At 41.8% G+C, this 22,529-nt stretch overlaps 1 protein-coding gene across 1 annotated transcript in view; it reads right to left on the reverse strand.

Moving 5' to 3' along the window:
- The window catches only part of LOC117939256 (fidgetin-like), a 34,012-nt gene that overhangs the window by 10,652 nt on the left and 831 nt on the right, over nucleotides 1-22,529 (reverse strand). The window contains exon 2 of the mRNA XM_034864448.1: nucleotides 22,212-22,242. Within this exon, the coding sequence (XP_034720339.1) occupies nucleotides 22,212-22,236 (25 nt within the window). The 5' untranslated portion in view covers nucleotides 22,237-22,242. The remainder of the gene's footprint in view (nucleotides 1-22,211; nucleotides 22,243-22,529) is intronic.

Consider the following 22,529-nt stretch of genomic DNA (forward strand, 5'->3'; position numbering starts at 1 on the left):
CAAAATAAAACAAGCCTAGTGAATCACACAGACTCTTCACTCCACACAGTTTGACAGTCCATCAAACTGCGATATGTCCTCCATTTAAAAAAAACATGAATCTTTCTAATTCCATCATTAATAAAGATAACATATATAAAAGAGTGTGTCAGGCTCCATCAGGGCTTTCATCTCTTGTATAATGAGGTTAATGCAGAGACGCAGTGATTACCCCAGCAATGCAAATGAAGGCCAAATGATAACTTGCACTATTTAAATAAGGTAATAGCGATTACTCTACGTTATTCAAATGAGGACAGATACTTTGAACTGAGCGCTTTGAACTTGCTGCTCCTTCTCAGAAACATATGAAAGGAACGGAGGAGGATTGACTTTGGAATCATTCAGTGTGTATCCTTTAATTCAATGTGATGTAAACCAAGGGCAATGAGCAAAGTCACCTAATGTGCTGGTGCAGGATGGGTGGGTTGGACTGGGAAAATGTTAAAGGTTGCACAACTCACAACACTCCGTCACTCTTTACTTGGGAAGTGATTGAAAAGTCATTGAATTCATTGTAAAAGAGAAAAAACTAAAACATTGAGAAGTAAGACATGGGTTAAAATCCCAGCTGTCCATCATAGTGTTTTTGTGCGGATGTTAATAAGATAAACTTCTCTGAATGCCACCATGTCATTCATTTCCAAAAAAACCTTCCAAGGGCCTTTTCTTATTTACAATTTGAAAAGAATTATAGGAAGCCCTATTTGCCCCAAGCTTTTAAACTGAAATGAGTGTGTTCTGTGTTTTGCCTTCGTCAGTGCCAGGATAACACATATAGACCATTCAGTTAAAAGAGTTTTTCTAGAGTAGCAGAATTCTTTCTATTCATTCTGTTTTATTCTCTGTTTATTGCACCTAAATGGAGCTGCAAGCTTACAGCATATCCCCTTATATGATTTGTCTCCACAAACTTTTTAAAGGTTTTAAGGCCTGGGGGAAATTTACAAAGCATTTAGATGGACACATGCAGTAAAGTGTGTGTGTAAAAAAAGTGTGAGATTGCACGGCAAGAAAGGAGGGAGAGAGATCGTGCACTCAGCTGAAACAACATCCAAAGGAAATCTTCTCCAGCTTCTGAAATGTCAAGTCTGCCAGTCCTTTTTTTTTTATTTGTCCTCCTCCAACCTCCACATAGAGAAGCCTAATCATTCTCATTACACTCGGCGTCCATCTGCATCAACAGAGCTGCCTATTACTGTGCGTGTTTGTATGTGCAGTAAACAGCTCTTTAGAGGGAGCTAATGAGCTCTTTTAAGTCTGTCCGCTGTGTGATTCTGCAAGCGGGATGTCAGAGCAAACTGCCCATTTTGGTAACGTCATAATTAAGCCATGTGTGTGTGTGTGTGTGTGTGTGTGTGTGTGGAAAAAGACATGCCGGCACAAGTCAACACGCCATATGCAAACACACACACACACACACAAACACACACACAAATGTGTGCCCCTCTTTGTCGCTCTAACATAAACAGACACTGAAGACCTTCAAAAACAAACAATCATGTCATATCTTTTTAAATCTCCGTCCCCGACTGAGTGCAGGAGGAGAAGGAGCAGCATGACAAGCGATAACTTCATCAAAAGAGACCTGTTTCCACACACCACCGGGGAAATCTTATTCAAATCCTTATCAAATACACCAGAGGGTATCTTTTAACCTCTAATTCGCTCCACAAAAAAGAGGCTGAATATGCGCTGCATGTAGCTATTGTTTCGCAAGTGTGTGTATTCTCATGCGCACGGGCCTTGTGTGTGTTTGACAACCTCCGGACCACCTTGTTAATGAGTCCAGCACACTGTGACTAAGCCACGGGCTACGCTGTATTGGCACGCAACCTACAGTAGAGAGTCAAATAATGTGATTAGGTCCTCCAAAAGGCAATTAATTATGAAATTAGTCATGAGCTGGTGTCACACCAGCGCGAGCACAAACACGCACGCACGCGAGCACGCACCCCCCCCCACACACACACACACACACACACACACACACGCAATCAAAACTCCCTGTGTTTGTCTGTAATGTGTACACTTCAGAGCAACAGTTGCACGAAAAGTCAAAATAATGTAAAAGAAAAAAAGTGAGTCAATGTCAAATGTGTGAGCTAAATTCTTCTTCCATCACCACAAAAAGAGACACAAAACTGTTCTGCAAGCCTGACTTCTCCTCTGCAAATAAGCAACATGCCCGAACCCACGTCTTTGAAGCCGGCAATTCAAGCTCACCATTACAACTGCTAGTCTGTCGCAAAGCAGCGACGACAACAACAACAACAGATAAGGGAGTAAACAGAGCGAGTTCAAAGTCTAGACAGCGAAGAGTGACCGGGAGAGATGAGCTGTCACTAACTCAAAGACAGTAAGAGATTGCTGTAAAGATGACAGCTTGGAGCTGCGATATAAGGATATCTGACAAATGACAGCATCTTAAAAAAAAGAAAAAAAGAAAAAAAGAAATCAAATATTCATTGTAATCTGTGATCTTTGACCTTGTGATAAGTTTCCTCTGCTGCGACCATGAAACTCTGAAATGTCTTTGTGGAGCAGGTTTGAAGTAAAAAGAAATTCAGCGTTGAGAAATAGGCTTCCTTCTTGTATGTAAATGTTAAAAATATTAGGGTATATTTAATGATGACTCTAAATTTAACTTGCGGAAGAAATCAGACCGCTATAACTCTCTGACTACATTCAGAGGCATATCATGGCCACCCCTGCCAGCCAGTATCAGATCTAACTTCGAGCTGTATAAATTGACACTGTCTAAATTTCCTTTTACTAGACAGACTATTGAATGGGTGGGTTAAATGGGTAGGGCGCAGTTAAACAAATGCTCCGGATCAAGGAAATTGTGCGTGGCTTCTTTTGTCATTCAGAGAGGAAATTGAGAGATATTTGGCGGGGGCTCGGAGCCGCTAACGCATGGCATTCATCTATAATGCACTCGGCCTGTCCGTCAGCTACTCCATTTCCTGTGACTAGCGCAGCGTGCCTAATCACCCGGCTCGACGTGGGGTTCCTTTCTCAAAGACAGCCCTGCGCACACACACACACACACACACACACACACACACACACACACACACACACACACACACACACACACACACACACACACACGCGGTCACCCAGGCATGAAGACGCACACAAGCAAATAGATTATTCTTATCTGGGGGACAAAACATCTGTAAAGACTCTCACCATCACAGCGCCGGGAACAAATCATCAGTGGGGAGAAAAGACATACCTCAGTTTAACAGAATGGCTTATTACTGAGCCACATAGCATTAATACATATCTTACCTTAATAAAGTCATTTGCAACAACTTGAACAACCAAAAACATACTTTACTAAGTTGTTACTAATGTTTTACTAACAACTTATAACCCCCTACTAATGCATAGCTCATTAATGCTTAATAAGATGTTACTAATGGCTTTGTTAGGTTAATAGTTGTTAATAAATAATGCACATACAATTTATTAACGTCATAAAGACACAAGTAACACCCTATAAACTAAGAAAGCATGTCTTCTTCAGGATGAATAACTTGTTAATAGATCTGAATACTAATCCATAAGCAATGTATTGACTTTATAAAGACACAGGTAATACCTTGTACAATATATCGTAAGGACTCATAAATTGTTACCTTGGCTTTATTAAAGGAATCAATCATGTATTAATTCATACAACTGATCTATAAACAATATCAAACAATTCATTCAATTCAAGTTGCTACTACTGGCTTTATTTATTATGATTTTTGACCATTATCTAAAGTTCTAAAATCATGTATTAATTCATATAACTGATCTATAAACATACAATAACAAGCTAAAGTCATTAAAAAATCATATCATTTTCTTTTACAGTGTACGCGCTGTTACCAAAGCCATATTAACTGAATAAATCTATGTTAATAAGCATACTTTCTTAAAGGTTTACAAGTAGTTAATTAAGTCTTTATTCCCTATTAATTGATATTACTGCTATATTACATTTATAAACTGAAAGCCACTTAGAATCCCCAATGACTCAATCTTTATTAAAGGTTTACACATTGTTACTAATGGCTTTATAAGTTATTACAGTCATTATTAACTCATACTGATCTACAAAAGCACTGAATAACCACTTATTAGCTCAATAAAACACTTGTAAACCCTTACATTAAGCATACTTTGAGGCTTTGTAAGTTGTAGACACAGTAGGTAAGTGTAAGTAAGTACAGTAGTAGTCTTTTAATAAAAAGTGGAAACAAAGTGAGAACCAGAATGTGGTATCATCTTCACATTGCAGTTTAATATAGTGGCAGGCAGCCCATATAGCAACACAAGCTGAAATTATTGATATTAAAATAATGCCTGATAGATAACCTCTGCTTATTGTGTAAGACAAGTAAATACCGTCCTAAGACTAACGTCCTCCTACTCTGGTGTCAGTTAACCCTTGTGTTGTCCTCCCGGGTTAAAAAACGGACAAAGATTTGACATTTTCGTCCCTTTTTCAGACTTCTTTATCGTTTTCACTAACACCACCTTTCTACCACTAGTTTTACACTATTTTGGGGAATTCATGGTCAATAACCAACATTTATAATAAAAAAATTGTACTTAATATTAATAATAGTTGAGCTCTGATATAAACCAACAGATAAGTTTCATCAGGAATGAAAGTGATCAGTTGTATTTGCAGAGAGCGTTGTAAGGAATCCAATCCATTTTTTGGTGGTATCTTGGTTAAAAAGAAAACCATATTTCAGATATAGACATTTTTAAAGAGGTTAAAGCTACACTGACCATGTCCTCAGTGCTTGTCAGGAGAATTCCCTTCAAACTGCTCTGAGGCCGCTGCTGAGGTGCTCCAACCTGAGGCACAGGATCTTTCAGAGTGACCTGAGGTTAACATGGGCCATATACTATCAATACTCCTCCTACGCCCAGATCCATACCTGTGAACCACCACCATTTTGTTAACCTGTGTGTTGAGTAATTAAAATAGATTTCTGAGAGGAGGCCTAATCCTTTTAGAAATGACATTGATCCGGCCACCAATGCATGAAAGGTGGACTGTAACTTTGTCAGGGTTTTATTCCCTTCCCCTACACTCTTCCATACAAGCGGTGTTGAGGAAGCTTTTGGACCTCGATGGAAACTTTGGAAAGTCCTCAACATGAAGGACGTCATTTAGGGCCGGGGGGGCGCTGCAGTAGAGGGGTGGCAGGTGGAGATAATAGAGAGGACGCCTCTAACCTCGTCTAAAGCTGTCTGTCTTCGTAAATAAAATGAGATAATTATTGAGTGAACAACATTATTCGCCGACGACGCACTCTTTCTTCTGCCCCCCTCCCGCCGGCGCAGTTGTAAATCTCAACAAACACGGTGCTTTTGGACATTAAGTGCTCACTAAGCACAGTGGATGCATCATATTTCAAGAGCAGGCGTTGTGTGGGTGAGGAGCTGGGGAAAATGGAGTGTAATGGTTATCCATTATCTTATACGGCAACGGCGGCAATGATCATTTTCAAGTGACTCATTTCTGGAAGTACCTATCTATTGGCCACTTTGAGAGAAGACTTTGATGGCTAATCCAAAACAACTATTCAGAGGTCATTTACTGCAGCAGCGCTGAGACACTCTGCACAAGAGAACGCTCCAGCCTCCCTCATTATTCAAATACAATCCTCAGGAAGATCCACATCACAAACAGCGGCGCCGCAGCCCCAGAGTGGGCGATTACCTACACAGCATACTCCGGTCCAGAGTGGAAACATTAACAATGCATCAACAAATGAATATATCACAATTGAAGGAAGAGTTTGAAAGAGATATTTGTCAAGGGAATTAAATAGTGATGCTGGAGTGTATTAACATATCAATGATCCCACTTGTGGAAAAGCTTCAACAGTACCCAGATACTAAGTTGTTTGGTGAGAGAACTTTCATACTATTCAATCCTATTATATTATTCTGCCGAGGTAAATGTATTTTAATAAGTGTAGGTGTGATGTTTGTTTGTGTGTGGTCTCGGCTCCACATGAATGGTTACTTAACACCACACTGATTTCCCCTCAGCAGTTAGAGAAAAACCAGCCGATGCTCAATGATGCATCACCGTGTTTGTTGCCGCCAGGATGTGTGTATGTGTGTGCATATGTCTGTGTGTGTGTGTGTGTGTGTTATCATCACTGGCACGTAGACAGACAGCCCAGGAGTGACTGCCGGAGTGTCACCATCTGTGGATGCATTTATGTCTGTCTGCACTGGGCTGTGTTTGTCTCAATGTGTGTGCTTATGTGTGTGGGTGGGTGGTTTGGAGAAGGGGGGGTGGGGGGTGTAGCGGCGGTGGTGGGGAGAGGGGGTGTGCACTCAGTCAGACAGTAGACTTGGACCACGGCTCCACAGTTTGTTACTTCTGACAACAGCAGGCCAATTTGGTGCCAAATACTAACTACACTGCAAAAACTTTTTTTTTTCTTTTCGTTTTAACGAGATGACAACAAGTATTACTTTCTTCAAAATAAGTAAAGCATTGTGCTAAACAGCTGATGAAATTCTTGAAATAATGGAAAAATGTAAAGAAGATATTTTAACTGTTGTTTCATCATCAATGCTAATAAATAAAAAGGACAATATTAAAGCTGTCAAATGACTTGTTAAGATGGATTTTTCCAGTGGAGGAAATTGGCAAGCAAGCAAGACTAGAGTTCAACAGCAGTTGGTGGAGATTAACGCCCTCCGTGAGTGGCGCACGTGCGAAGGTGTGTGTGCATGTGTGCGTGCGCGCATGAGGTGGGGTGTGTGGATTACTGAAGAGGCCCTAGCTGGGATAACCTCTACCCCCAGCCTGTGAACTCGCAGGATCCTTCACAGTGCATGTTTGAAGTGTCAAACCCTGCACACTTCATATAGATTCTGGTAAGATCTGCCAACTCACGCAATCTCACTGTCCCAACAAAAAAAGGAAAAATGAAGGAGTCGCTTAGACTCAGATCCACGTAAAAAAAAGAAGCTAAATAAATGTCAACTTCTCTGCTTAGTTGGAAAAAAAACTTTAGTGATCGCAAGTTACGCTTTGTGTGACACCAGAATCTACAGGATGTAGTTCTGACTGACAGGATAGGTGAGAGTAAAATAAGAGGACATGTCACTTAAGTACATGCATCTGGATTCAAACTCTACTGATAGCTGCTTTGAGCTCCGGACCGCACAGACCCATCAGGACGCCTCAACAAGGCTGTCAAGCTGGTCCTACAGCTGCTTATTCTCCATCTGAACTCACATGTGCTGTGTATCTGCAGCTCCGGGTGTTAGAAGGACCGAGCGCTCAGGTATGACAGCGGCGTGCGCTCTAGAAGCCTGCGCACATCTTTAAATCCACTGTGGCTCAAATTATGCTGGAATTCACACAGGTTGTCTAAACAGTCAAACAGCGGATCAATACGCCCATCGATCGGTGGCATTGAGACTGAACTGGTCGTACGAGGGGGCAGGAGATTCTCACTAGAGCTCTCTGCAGGCTGCCGGCTGGAGGATGCACGTACACACACAAACACATTTAAAGAACGATATAAGCACGCGCGCACACACACACACACACACACACAGACTGCACAGCTGTGGATCTGGTGTGATATACAATACAAATATGTGGTTATACAGATTTATATACACACTCATGTGCGTCTCCACTCATATCTGCCTCTTGAACAGAAACTCTGGCTTCCTTGGGACACCACAGCAACACTAATGCATTCATCTCATAAGAGCAGATTCAGGTCCTGTCTGACTGTTCAAGTCAGAGCAGTCTGCCAGCAGTTTGTCTGAAAGTGAGGGCATCCAGTCAGCTTCAGCAGCTGAATATCAAGCTGACGGCCGCCGCGTCTCCTCGCACTCGACTGACACAGTCGATAGCTCTGCATTATTCATGGGGACGGCGGCGGCCGATGAGATGGCCTCTCACTGAGGGCTGGATTTCAACAGTGCCAAACTTTACAGGGGCTGGCGGACGCGTGACACCTTCAACAACTGCTTATTGTCAGCGAAAAATGACAACGTGAGGCACGAGAAAGGGCACACAACTTCAAAGGGGAGGCATTTGAATTTGTAAGCAAATTCAAAGGCAAACGTGTGAAATGTGGAATGAGACTGTAAGTTTGACATGATAGTTTGAAGACAAAGCTTTAACAATGAGGGGTTGGTGCCTTTTAAATAAAATGGAACAGAGCTAAAATAGCCCCACTCTGACAAATAAAGTACATATTAAGACTCTCTTGTCAGCTCCTCTTGTTTGCTATCAAGTCAATAAACACGGATCACAAAGTTAACATGAAAACCTGACGCGTCTCCTTGCGCTAATAACAAGAAAACAAACCATTATTTCAAATGTGGCTCGTCCGTGTTTGCTGATTTCCATTACACAGACTAACGACATCAATTAGCTTAACTGAAAAGAAAGAAAGGAAAACAAGAAAGAAAAAAGACAGTGATTTGGAGTAAATCAAACAAGACGCAAAGAGAACCAGAGGCAATGAAAAACGTCAGGCTGCTTGATATCAGATCTCGGAGGAGGAATTTGATGGGCACCGATGAGCAGAAGGCCTCTCAGGAGAATTGGACAGAGGAGAGATTTAATGTGATCATAGGGGACGCTCATCTTTCAGGGAACGGGGTAATAATGAGCAATCAATAATGTCCTTAACAGAGTTAGAGCGAGTGGCTGACAGCAGATGTAAGGCTCCGGCTAACAGGCTACGTCTGATCTCACATTACCACACTGGATCTGGGTTTACATGCACACACACACACACACACACACACACACACACACCGGCGTACAGTCTGTATGTACTGTACATGTGTGGACAGCAGCATATGGACCAACGCACCAACATATGGACACACATTTCCTTTCTGTTTTTCTCACACACTCACACACACTCAAACACACACACACACACACGTGCGCTCTCCTCAGGTGACATCCACCAGCATCGTGTCATTGTCTATCGATCAATAGCTGTAATCACATTCACAGGCGAGGGACACGGTAGTAGGCTCAGTACTGTGACCACATGCGTCTCAGTTTATGCGCCTACGGCTGATTTCACAGGCTACAATGACATCCACCGCTGGCAGATTCTCTCAGCTGTACTAATAAAAAAATGCAGTATAAAGTATTTAAAGCCCTGTACTCTGCAACCTGCTGTCTATATGGGTAGATTAATACATAAAATGCAACCACCACCTCTTCTGTTAAAAATATTAGGAAAACTTACTAACTCTAAAGTAGGTCGGCCACCTTTTAATCAAATCAGAACTATCAGTACACCCGAAAATTAATGTCTGATATGTGATTATGCATTTACATTTAAAATCTCCAACGGTGCCTCATACTCTAATTCACTGTCCGTCTGACCCATTACATGAACTCTTACCCATCTAGGCTATTCCTCTTTTAGCTAACGCAACACAGAGATAACTAGTATTCTCTATTTTACTTTTAGCATAGAGAATACTATTATTAATGGATAATAATAAGACCAAATTATCTAAGGAGTAAAGGAGGACACATTTGGAATTTGGCAACACACATGGATGAAAACGTGGAAGAGTATTTTTATTTCCAGTCGTAGATGCAATTAGAAAGTAGCTCAGAAGACAGATCATTTTCAATTAGTTAGTTAAAGTTAAAAGGCCAGAAAAATGTGTTTTGGTTTGTCTGACCAACAGCCTAGAGCCGATTGATACTCAATTTAGCATCATAGACAAATCAAACCTAATATTTACACCAGAGAGAAGATGTGAACTGGGCTTACTAATCCAATAATCAACTAGTCATTTTAGATCTAATAAGCAGCTTTTTTCTCAGATGTCACAACTAAGGCCAGGCAGCCAGTAGACTACAATTCCACAAATTGAAGTTGCTGGCCTGAACAATTCAGTTCATTCAACTGCTTACAATACAGCTGATAGAAATGTGAAATGTTTGATAAAGATCTGTACATTCCAGTCAGCGTTGAAGTAGAAACGGTTATAGTTTGTTGCTGATGACTGAAGAGGCCAGTTTATGAACAGAAGCTGTTGATACTAAATGTGTACACAGAATTTCTAACTTGAAATAACCTTTTCTTTTGACAACTCTTCAGAATCACTTTCCCTAGGCTTGTGGATTTCTGTAGGTTAGGGGAAAGCGTAGTACTACAGCACCCATCAGCCAACAGAAAAGAGATATTTCATCCCTCTCTGTTCACTATTTGGCATGTTCCCTACAGTTCTGCCTGATCCAAGAACCTTGATAACAGTGTGGATGTGTGTGTGTGTGTGTTGGCACATATTTTACAGTGCAATATTTCTCTCACCAGCCGCATTAGACACTTTTGTTGTCACTCTAAATAAATAATTACAGCTTTAGTACTGCAGAGCGCAGCTCCAACCCTGAGGCAAACACAGGATCTGTACTTGTTTGTCGCCTGGACACAAAAATACTACACAAAGGTAAAAGACGCTGAGAGATAAACGTCTTCTGTTCCATGAAGAAGATGGATAGATAGAATAAGATCGGGTAGAGATCAGGTTGAAGAATAGCAACAAAAAGAAATATTGTGCGATTTAGCAGTTTTTGAAGAGATGAGCTGTGACATAAGATAAGGAGTGACTCTGCTGTCCTGTTGGAAGGGGGAATGTCATCCCGCCACTCAAGTCCCAGGAGGGAGATGAGTCAAGGCAGGGGAACAAAGGGCCAACAGCACAGCTTGATATTCAGGTCATGATATTTTCATTTTTGGAAAGCTGACATGATACAGTAATTTCCTGCAAAGTGAAACCTTTTTTTGTTAAGCCCTTTTTTTTTTACACTCTAAACTTGATGACTGCCTCTTTCTGAAGACATATTCTCAGCCTGCAGCCCTACGGTACCTGCATGGCTGAAAAACCGATTGACATTAGGTCTACACACCGTTTCATTTGGTAAACAATGTCATGTTGTTGCAGATGCTCCAACCCTTGTCAACATCTTGTGCAACAGCTGACCAGATGTGTCAGAGGGTTTCAGCGTCTCCTAGCAACAGTAAAACGTTCTGGCACTACGAGCAAATCTGAAACCACAACACTGTGTCCTTCTCCAAAGGCTTGCTGTCCAGCAGCAGCTTCAAATAATGCTCCAAATGCACATTTAATTCTGTGTTTATTCTGTGCATGTTACACTCAGATTTCCCCCCCTTCATCACGGATCAAGGCTTTCGCCGCTGCCGTTCATCAGGTTGTTAGTTGCGCTGCAGCTCTCAGACGTGGCTACGGGCCTCTTATCTTATCAGTCAATCGGCAACAGCGTGCAGGAAATGAGACGCACAACAGTGATACTGCCAGCAACACTCATCTGTCGAGACACGCTGGCTCAATTACCATGCCGTAGCACAAAGCTGAGCACAAAACAGGACGCGCGGCGGTGAAGTGGATAAATTGAATTGCTGACGTTATACAAGCTAAGTCATTAGTCGCGTCCATATAGGGAAACCAAAAGTGAGAGCACGGAGGTGTTGTTTTATTTGGTGTAGCTGTGCAAAAAAAAAAGTGATAAACTTCTTGCAGCCTGGGCATAAATCTGCATTTTTCTAATCATGAGTGTGTGTGTGTGTGTTTGTTTCTGATGCAGCCCCCTCATATTACTGTACTTGTTTGCTGCCTCTGTCTGGAGATAGAAAGAAAAAGGGAGGGGGTGGGGTATATATAAAGAGAAAGAGAGACAGAGACAGAATGGGAAAGAGATACACTGAGAGAGAAACAAAGACCGAAACAAACACATACAGAGGGAGAAAGAGGGAGAGAGGCCGAGAAATAGAGAGAGATTGGGAGGGATGATGTGTGTACTGCATCCCAAGGGATCACTTACTCAGTATAGACACAGCACTGGAGGACAGAGCACAGCAAGGGTTCATTGGCCAAAATCTCTCCTCTTTACACACACATACACACACGCAACCCCTCCAAGCAATATTCCTGTTAGCACTCATCCTCTGAGGATATAGCATTGACTCAAGTGGAGTGAATGTAAGAGGACGGTAGAATGAGGGGAGGAAGAGAAAAAAATTATAAAACGGAGGGATCAGGAGGAAGCAGCAGGAGGAGGAGTGTCCACCTGGCCAGTGTCCAGGGGAATTAAACAGTCTGTTTACCGCTCTGAGCGCCTCAGCAGCGCCATGTTAGCCTAATGGCACGGACATGAAGCCAATTGATTTGTGGACCAATAGACCTGTCCCACAGCACAGGCAGATTACCTAGATCACTGGCTCCGCATCGAGTAGACATCGCTTCTCATTCGAGCCCCACAGGCAGCCGAATGGGAGCAGGGTTTAATGTCTGTGTGGGCATGCTTGCATATACGTACACGTGTCCCGAGGATTAGAACATGAAACAAGGGGGTAGGTTGAGGTCCGTTGGGGGTTTGTTCTTAACTTGCATATGTTTGCGTATAGGCCTAAATTATTGTATTTTTTGAATGATGATCCATGCTTCGCTTTGGGTTTGGGTAATAATGACGGCTTTGGTTGGAGTTGTAAATTTCTTGGATCATAAAGTGTTATTTTTACAAAATTCTGAAGCCCAAATTCATAATTCTTAGCAAGCTGTAGCCAAAACACTGACAAAATTGGTAAAAGATTTTTTAAGAACCTCATAGGCTGGAACAATTTGAGGAAAATATATCAATTAGTCTGACTAATACTGTCTTAAATTGTGATTATAAATTGAATAGAATCAAATTAAACAATGCAGTTACTTGAAAAATACTTGAACATGATCATGACATGACCGTTAACGTTAGCTTAAGCAGCTAAAGTGCGATAACCTTTAAGTTTAATGGAAGTTTTTGTCATTTACACTCAACAACTGTCAAGCTACCTGCTAGGAGCAGTTCAAAAACAAAAGTAAAGCAATGGCCGAGATTATTTCTGTAGACAAAATGCTTCCTCAAAACTATCTTTAGCCAAGCAGACATCAGTTTACAGAGAGCATATTTAAATAGACAGGCAAGCTTTCTGTTTTGTTGTTATATAAAAACATTTTTTATACAATTTTTATTATAAATAAAATTCCAACTTAAAAATGTAAAAAAAAAAGTAATTGCAAACATTTTCAAATACTCAGTTTATCTTCTGTTTGCACTGAACATCAATTCCTTCATTTTAAATGTTGTCTGAAAAGTATTCCTATTAATATCATTATATCAATATCGCCCATATCGGCCAGCTCAAATGGATCCTTTTCTAATCCAAATTCGATTGAGTAAGAATAAATGCATGCTTACTCTGTTCTGATAAAGTTGACAATTGAGAGATTTAAAGTCCCCCAACTCCAACAGTATCTACATCCAGTACAGTTTATAACATTTTCCCAGACAGATATAGTTGGCTGCATGCATGATGCCCAGTTCTGGCATTAACAGTGCACATTGTTCCAAATTGAATGATACACCCAAAGAAAAAAATAAAAAGCCTTGCTGCAGGACAATGAAAGACCACACACACTTGAAACTACAGTTGTCCATGTGTACGGCCGTAGAGTGAGAATAATTCCACATTCTCCACAGTTTTCACTCATGTCAGTGTCCTGGTTGATAAGCATGAAAATCCATTTATCTACAAAGGAACTGTATGGTCCATAGTGGACAATGTCTCTTTCATGGTCCCTTGCAGGCCCTTTTTTTCGTCCACAAAGCCACCCAACTGACTCCACCACGTCTGTAATAGGCCACATTCATTTGATATAGACACATCAAGGGAGATACTGCAGTGGTTTTTGTCGTGCATCAAGAGAAGTGGTGCTGGCTCACAGAGGCAGCAATATGCTCTGAACATAAAAGAACAATGGACCCAAGGCAGATGCAGTTAGGCAAAAAAAAAAAAAAAAAAAAGATACAGTGGCCTGGACATGAACACCAAACATGTATGCTTGCATGGAAAACCATAGGGAGGCACGGGACGGCTCACTGTCATCATCATTCAGCCTTTTTCTCCTTCTGTGAGTCCAGGCTGCAGAGTGAGCAGGAGGACAGAGATCTAGAATTAGGCCTCTGAGGATGAGGAAGAGGAGCTGTCAGATTACAGATTAGAAGGTGGGGAAGAGGTGGGATTAAACATGCGGTCTAGACGGTAGCCTGACTATTACAGCTCACAGCTTGGCTAGGGGCGTCAAATTTAGTCTTGTGGGTTATACTGTGGTTAGAGGGAAATGTTTAAAAAACAAAAACAGAAACGACTCTCTTGGAGATCCCTATACAAACGCGTTCCACACCAGTCAATGTTATTCATTGCTCATCTAATCCATATTTGTGTAAATGAGGTGCACGGAGCTTTACAACACCAGGCAGACACAACAACCTTTGAGACTCTGGTATTAACAATGATGCTACGTCTTAACCACCCTCTGGCTAATGCAGCTAATGAATGAGAAAGCGCTAGCAGGCTAAGGGCTCTAATTCTCCTTCACAGGCTATCATGTTGCAGCCCGGAGACAGATCAATACCATTTGCTCAACACACAGGAGGCCTGGGAATCTATAAAAGGGCTTTTATTGAGTAATTAAACACCCATTACTGTCCCGTGCAGCCAAACAATAAATTTGATCAGCCTCTCAGGCGCAGATCCAGCCGTGATTAATACTCAGTGCATGCATGACATAAAAGAGCACAATGACATTTTGGAAAGTCCTATATAGACCGTTTGACGGTGCAGGGACAGGGACAGGGACAGGGTTTAGCTGCTTACAGTGGCAGTTCCAAAGCCGGACCTTATGCGAGCCTCGGCTGTATGACCCTGCTGGTCTGGGATCCGATCCCGCCAGTCCCTGCTGTCCTGATGCCGCTGTAGCAAGCAGCCTGCCCTGCTTCTTGTTAACCACACATCTGACGGCAGTGATGAGCTTCAGAAACTGCTTGGACAAAAGTGATATTTTAAACCTTTTTTTCTTTTTGCACTTTCGACTGTAACCTTCTAAAGGCTCACAGTACAGTTAAATTCCTACTTCATGTGGCACCGGTATTTCTAAATGTCATTTTTAACACACTGGAAAATGAATAATATCCCAAATTAGTAATAGGTATAGGCTTAAAATACATATTGGTAAGTGGTGAGGCTGTTGATTACAGAAATACATTATTTATCAGCTTTCAGAATAACACTTTCAATCCCCTTATTGTCAAATAAGAAGTATATATATATATAAACATTTAACAAATGGATTGATGACACACTATAATAGCACATATATTGAATACATGTGTATATCAAAACAGTATTAATACATTTAAACATTTTCCTAAAAAGGTGTTTATTTACAAGATATATTAAGACTAAAGTCCCTTTGAGTTGCTTTATTTTGCAAATTGATCTTTGCAAGTTAGACAGTGTGCAGGAGTTTCATGACAACTTTTACACCACCCGTCCCACTCCGACGCACCTGTCTTACGCTATACATGTGTGGGGTATTTTTCTTTTTAAAATGTATAATGTGACTGACATCCTGTACAGAGCCACGCTGAGGGTACCTGATGCTTGCAGGGAGGAAAAAGAAAGACTATTTTGACCAATACCTCTATTCTCACATGACAACCAACATAAATAATGCTTTTTTTAATCAAAGTAGTAACACTATTATGTCACATTGGTCTTTAATATGCACTCGTTTCAGAGTGACTGAGGGCTGAACTGTTTTTTCCCCGATTTCCCAACGTCCTTTTCCACACATGCACAATTGAAAAACCTGTTACAATCCCAGCCTTGTTGGTGAATATTTAGCGTTGTTGAGCCAACAATATGGCATCTGGGTGATTCTCCTAAATATGAATGGCCCATTCACGGGGCTCAATGGAGTTGCTTGGCAATGGCCCCTCTTCCCCTCCCTCCTCCATATTCAAAACAATATTCAGCGCAGCAGTCTTGGCATTTTTCCCCGAAATCAACAAAAGAGGAACTCGAAGCTGTCCCTGAAACCCTCAAAGCATTAAGCCTCTGTGAGATGCAAGTACTTGGCACAAGCAAAGCGATTTAACGACAATGGGCAAATCATACAGTGCTTTGTGAGATTTAGGGGATACAATAGCACTCCGTTTCCAAAGCACACATTAGTAAGCATGTCATTGGGACCCCCTGGGGGATTTGAGCGGCCTAGAGGATTGTGTAGTGAAGAGGATAAATATATGTTACTGGGCACGAAGATGGACCACTGCCAATGCCTCCCTCACGCCCAACATACTGTGGATTATGAGTGTGTGGAATACATTAATAGAATAATCTTCTGAACACAAAACTAACCCATAAATTGAACCCATTTGGCTTGTTAAGCATATACATTGCAACACTTCCAAAATCAATTTACAAGCATTTAACAGAGCGCAAGCTGTGTGGATGAGGACAGATTCTCGCCTCACAAAAAAAAATGATCGCCCACTATGAAAAAAAACAACAACAAAAAACATACTTGTTATAAATGTGCGGCGCTTGCAGCCATGCTGACCTCCGAGTTCTAAACAAAACCAACAACGGACAAGCAGACACCCACTCAAAAGTCAATACCATGCGTGCCTCCTCTTCCTCTTGTATGGTTAATGCATGATGCCAGGTAGGGGAGACAGACGGAGAGTAGGATCTCATTATACGCTGCATGCTATCATTAGCTATCTACCACATGTGTCCATCCTGCCAACTGAGTTGTACAAGCAACATCCTAATGCTCTCGCATGCTTCCAGTAGGGAAACTTGGCCCGCCCGCACATGCACATGCACGCACACACAGAGTACAAGCATGCACACATAATCACAGGTAAGCATACAAACTCCTTTCTTGCCCAGCCGGCCTTGGTACATCAACAAGTCCTCCTGAAGTCATTTTTAAAGTACAAATAGTAAAGATTCTCTGGTTCCAACATGAGGATTATCTGCGTTTCTCTGCTTTATATGATTGTACAATCAATATCTTTTATATCGTTTTTGGAGTGTCGGCCGGACACAATGAGATCTTTAAAGACGTTGCTGTGGGCTCTTGGAAACTGGGATAGACAGATATTGATTGTCTGAAGATTTAATGCTATTACAGTTAAACCCTTAGTTGTGACTCTAATCAATGGCATCACTGTATATTGTACATGCAGGTGCAACTTAGACATAACGTAGACTAGAGCTGAAACAGTTAGTCCATCCACCGAAAAATCATCAGCAACTATTTAAGTCATCTATTAATTAAGGATTTGCCACTTGTTATTGTCATTTAAAAATATAAAAATATGTGATGTTAAGGAGTTTTTGATGAGACAAAACCAGGCATGTGTAGACGTTGGCTTAGCCTCTAGGGAGCTGTGATTGGTATTTGTTCACTATTTGTTTGACCTTACACAGACCAGACCATTAATCGAAAAAAAAAAAAAAAAGCATTGGCAGACTATTCGATAATGAATTTAATTGCTATGTAGAACCAGCAGTTGTTTTTGCTTTTGCTCCCAGTTTGGGTCCATCTCCCAGAGGCCACAGGCAGCTCAGAGATGCTGTGCCACACGCCCAGCCACTCAACATCCTTTGTGTCCATCCCCTGGCAGCCTGCCAAGCGCACACGCACACACACATACACACACACACACACACATACACACACACCCCAGTTCTCCCTCAAACCCAATGAGCCATTGTTCATTAACGCGCACACACACCTTTGCCGCCGCACAGACAAAAGTGTCTGACTTACTTGCCGCTTGCGCAAGATGCCTCGCTAATCAAGACGTCCAGGCTGAGCTGCAGACGGGAGGTGGGGGTGGGGGTGGGGGTGGGGGTGGGGGTTGAAGACGGTCACTATCTAGCCCGAGCTCGCTGTGACCAAAATCAGATCATCCAGCCAGAGCCAGACTGAAGAGCAGCAGCGGCGAGAGATTACAGTCAGAGCCCTTCTCTCTCTCCTAGTTGTCATTTTCTTTGGCCCTTGCGTGGAAAAAAAAAAGGCTCTCGTTGGCGTTTTCCATCGTCGGGCCAAATGAGTGATGAGCTCCTCTGCATATCAATGCACAATTTAACTTAAGACTTCCATGGCAATAACTTAATTAGAAACCGTGCTTTCTCATTTGAAGGCACAATGTAAAGGATAAGCTTCACGCCGCCATCTCTATCGCTGTCTAATGGTGCGGAATATTCCAAAGTGGAAGTTAGATTTTTTTTTTCTTCTTTTTTTTAATAAGTCCTTAGCATATTTAACACTTCCACATGCTGAATGTTTAAATATCTGCCTGAGAATCCGGGCCATGTGTGGTGGAGATTGCTGGTAAAGAGTAAAGAGAAGTGAGCAGTGGTCTGCTTAAAATTCTGAAAAGGGGGCAGTGGATTGCAAAGAAGGAAGGAAGGAGAGGGCGGAAAAAAATCTACAGCTTTGATTTGTTTAAAACCTATGAAATTGACGCATTACATAAACCAAAGGAACTTCAAAAATGTTGGGGGATTCGGAGTTCAAAGAAAGTGAGATAATGCTTTTTAATGCTAGAATTAACATGGAGATGAATTTAGCTAAATGTCTCTTCATGGGTGGAAAATAAGAGGCGGAAAAATTGGGAAATTTGGTGACACGGATCTTAGATCAGCTTTGGCTCTACTGGTCTAAAAGGTTCTCAGCTGTTATTATAAGGGCAATGATCTGGTCTGTAAAGGTAGTGACTGTTCTTACTTTTTATGTTGACTTGAAAACGGCCGTTAGATCATTTGAAATGCATTTGTCAGATGCAGATTTACAGGTTTCTTCTCTGGGATTTTGCTTAGATTTTCTTTTACAATACCTAACTCAACAGTATCAGTAACATCACATGCTGAGCATTGTTGGAAACCTGATAAAACACCTGATACATAAAAGCATTATGTTGGTATAAAGCATTGCAGGTTACGGCAGGTTCCGCAGTAGTGAGCTGAAAGTATCATTCCACCCCGGAGTCAGTCTTGTGTGGATACCCCTCGCCTTAAGTACACCCATCGGATATTTGACTGGATAATAACCAGTCGGCACTGGGAGAAAGACATGAGGGCACAATGAATATAATTTGTGGGTGAGTGAGTGTTTGAGGAAAGGGTTGACTCCAATTGCAACATGGGAAAAAAATAATCCACCAACCAACAACTGCCAGTCACAGCAACACTGACCCCCCCCACTAAATCCCAAAAGCCAGTGTACCAATACTGAAGGAGGAAAGGAGGGGGAGAGAAAGGAGGAGGAGGACTGAGTGGATCATTGTGTCAAGGATTTTTAAGGAATAGGCGTCCACTCATCTACGCGGAAACGTGTTTCGGGCAGCGGCGCTACCGACAGCTGCCTGCTGTCTCTGGGAGAGGAACTTAGATCAGCGAGGAGGGGCTGTCAGCGAGCATGTAGGGAAACACACAAAGACTTACACAGCCGCGCTACAGTTAGCTGACACACACAGCCCCAGCACTGTCTTCTGGGACGGGGAGAGGAGAGAAAGAGAGAGAGATGAGGGGAAAATAAGTGGACAAAGAGTGAAATAGATAAGAGAGCAAGGAGACAAGACAGGCTGACGCACTGTCGAGCAAACATGGAGGGAGGAAAAGGGGGAGCAGAGAGAAAGATGAGACAGTGAGAGGAAAGATGGAGAGAGTGAAACAGACAGACGGGTCCGAGAGGGATTTGTTCTATTTGCATGCGCCGGGCTCCCATGGGGTCCAGCTCCGCTCGGCGAGCCGTGAGCACAAAAGATAACACTTAACATATTTGCTAAAAGATGAAAACCCTGGTTGCGTCTCGTTTGAAGAGGCCCTTTGTCAGGACGAGCAGACAGGAGAAATCCACTGATATGGACGCGGCTGAGACTAACACATGTCTGTGTGTGTATGTGTCCAAAAAGTACAATATTTCCACACATCTGGCAGAAGTCCCACGAGGCGGGCTAGATCGCACACCGGTGGCTCCGGGACGGTAAAACAGCTTTTAATGGTAAACATTACAGACTGATAGAAAGTGTCAGGATAATTTATTTATACGGCCCCACTGGGAGTAGCGTAGCCACCCTCGCAGCCCACCGGCTCTCTCTATTCATTTGAGGGAAAAGTATTTAGATAAATAAAGGCAGAGTAAAGGGTTGCCTGTTTGTAAAGCACTTTTTCTTCTATTCCTGTTATCTCTCCTCTCTCTGTCCCTATTAGCTGTATCGGGGGCTGCCGGAGATGTGAGGCGATACGTTCCGTGTATAATGAGGGGGATTATTGCTACTGTCACTGCAACATGCGCAGACAGCGGATGCAGAGGGACGGATCTTAAGCCGGGGACTGTAGCAAGCAAATAGACTTAGAGGAGTAAACAAACCGCAGAGTGTCTACATTATTTACATTACACACAGCACCAACACACACACGGTTGCGCCTGAGTTTTCGCGGCTCTAACCCACACACACACACACACACACACACACACACACACACACACACACACACACACACACACACTCACACACTCCCCATATGTTCATCTAGCATTCTCTTCTTTCACCAAAACAGCAATAAAGCAAGCTAACAATATATTGAGACTTCTTTGCATGTCCTTCAATATCTCTCATAAAATCACATCCATAAATCTGCATCACAGGTTTAATCAATACCCATCAATTATGAACAAATTGAAATGACAAAGGCGCATAAAATATGCAATTGTATGTGCCAATTGTAATTAAGTACATACCTTTATATCTGTATGTCTTATGTCATTTTAGATCATTTCAACACTTGTGGTCCAAATAGAAAACATTCTATATTCTATATTACAGTTAAAGTTTGAGAATATGGACACACCTATAAACCCAAATATGCACACATTTACACTGTAGCAAATGCACATGCAACATGTGTAACACACACACCCACACACACACAAACGCACACACACACACACACAAACACACACGCACACAAGTGCATCAGCAGGAAAGAGAAGAAAACAGCACATGACGTGATGCAAATAACTGTGTGTGTGTGTGTGTGTGTGTGTGTGTGTGTGTGTGTGAGAGTGTGTGAAAGCAAAAGAGATAGAGGAGAAAAAGCTCAAAGGTGAAAGGTTGTCCTCACTAATAACTGCTACAAAAACCAAGAATGTGCAACCGTGGAAGTTCAGCCCAACAGAAAGCACATTGTGGTCTTGAACGTAACTATTCACTCGAAAAGTGTCCGCTACCGTTCTTACTTGCAACGGGGTGGGATGGCTATTTTCTATTTCAACAATCCACCATTGTTCTACATGAACGTAGAAAGCATTGCCTGCAACGACACTCTGCAGTGTTACAAACCACTCACATGAATTCTTTTTTTTTTTTTTTAAGTACCTGAAATTTGAATGAAGGCAGGATATATTTTTTTGCGGTCCCGGTCTTTCATTATCGCTATTTATTCCTGTTATTAATGCACAATTCTCTCTCTTCAATGTGTTACTATTTGGCAGCTTTACTGCAATAGAGTAATAAATACAAAACAAAGTGTAACTAATAAATGAATACACATAGTACACATGGTTATGCAGTAATACAGGCCTTGTTCACTGTGACTCCAATCACATCTACTTGTTCCTAAACAATTCCATTTCTTTATTTTTATATTCAAATGAAAAGAAAACTCTGCACATAGTTGTGTGTGTGTGTGTGTGTGTGTGTGTGTATGATAGTGTGTATAGTTTTTCCTCATATCTATCTCACTTGTCTGCATGTTTGATTTAAAAGAAAAAAGTTCAAGAGCAATATTTGAGAACAGATTTTAACGTCTTGAAAAATCTAATCAGGGCTGCAAATGAAGCCATGTGTGATACAAAATGTTGCACGCTTGTATTAATTACCAGGTGGCAGTGTGGCTGCTGAATGACAAAAGGCTGTGTTAGGGTGATATGAGCAAAATATAAAAATGGAAAATAAACCTAAACAGGTCTGCTACAATTTTAAAGATTTATCCTATAGAAAAAGAAATAGAGAAATGAATGCACAATTAGAAATAAAGCTGCAGGTGTGAACACACACACACAGTGAAATAAATGCATACAAATACACTCAATGTGCGGTGTCACCTTCACCAGCTAGTGGAATTCATCTTTACATTTTTACACCTTCTGATACATTTATAAAAAATAAAAAAAGTGCATAAGTTAATGAAAATTCCACCTACCATAGACGCTGCTGCTGCTGATCATCTCGTGCTGGAACAGTGAGAGGAAGAGGGAGAGGAAGAGGAGATGAGAGCATTGGAATTAATTTGTGACGGATTAAAAAGATGTCCTCTTCAACCAAAAAATAAAGACAAAAATGTTACAGACACTTTTTCTTTTTTGGTCCTAACACTGCTCGGATTTCAAGCCGTGTGAAAGGTGGGCCCTTAAAGTACTGGAGCTAGCAACTCAATAGGAGAGGCATCTAACCTACATGCATCTCATTAGAAAGTGGAGCCCGGGATGACAGGCAGCGATGGGGAGGGGGGGGGGGGGGG

The sequence above is a fragment of the Etheostoma cragini genome, chromosome 24 (assembly GCF_013103735.1).
Source record: "Etheostoma cragini isolate CJK2018 chromosome 24, CSU_Ecrag_1.0, whole genome shotgun sequence".
Taxonomy (NCBI): domain Eukaryota; kingdom Metazoa; phylum Chordata; class Actinopteri; order Perciformes; family Percidae; genus Etheostoma; species Etheostoma cragini.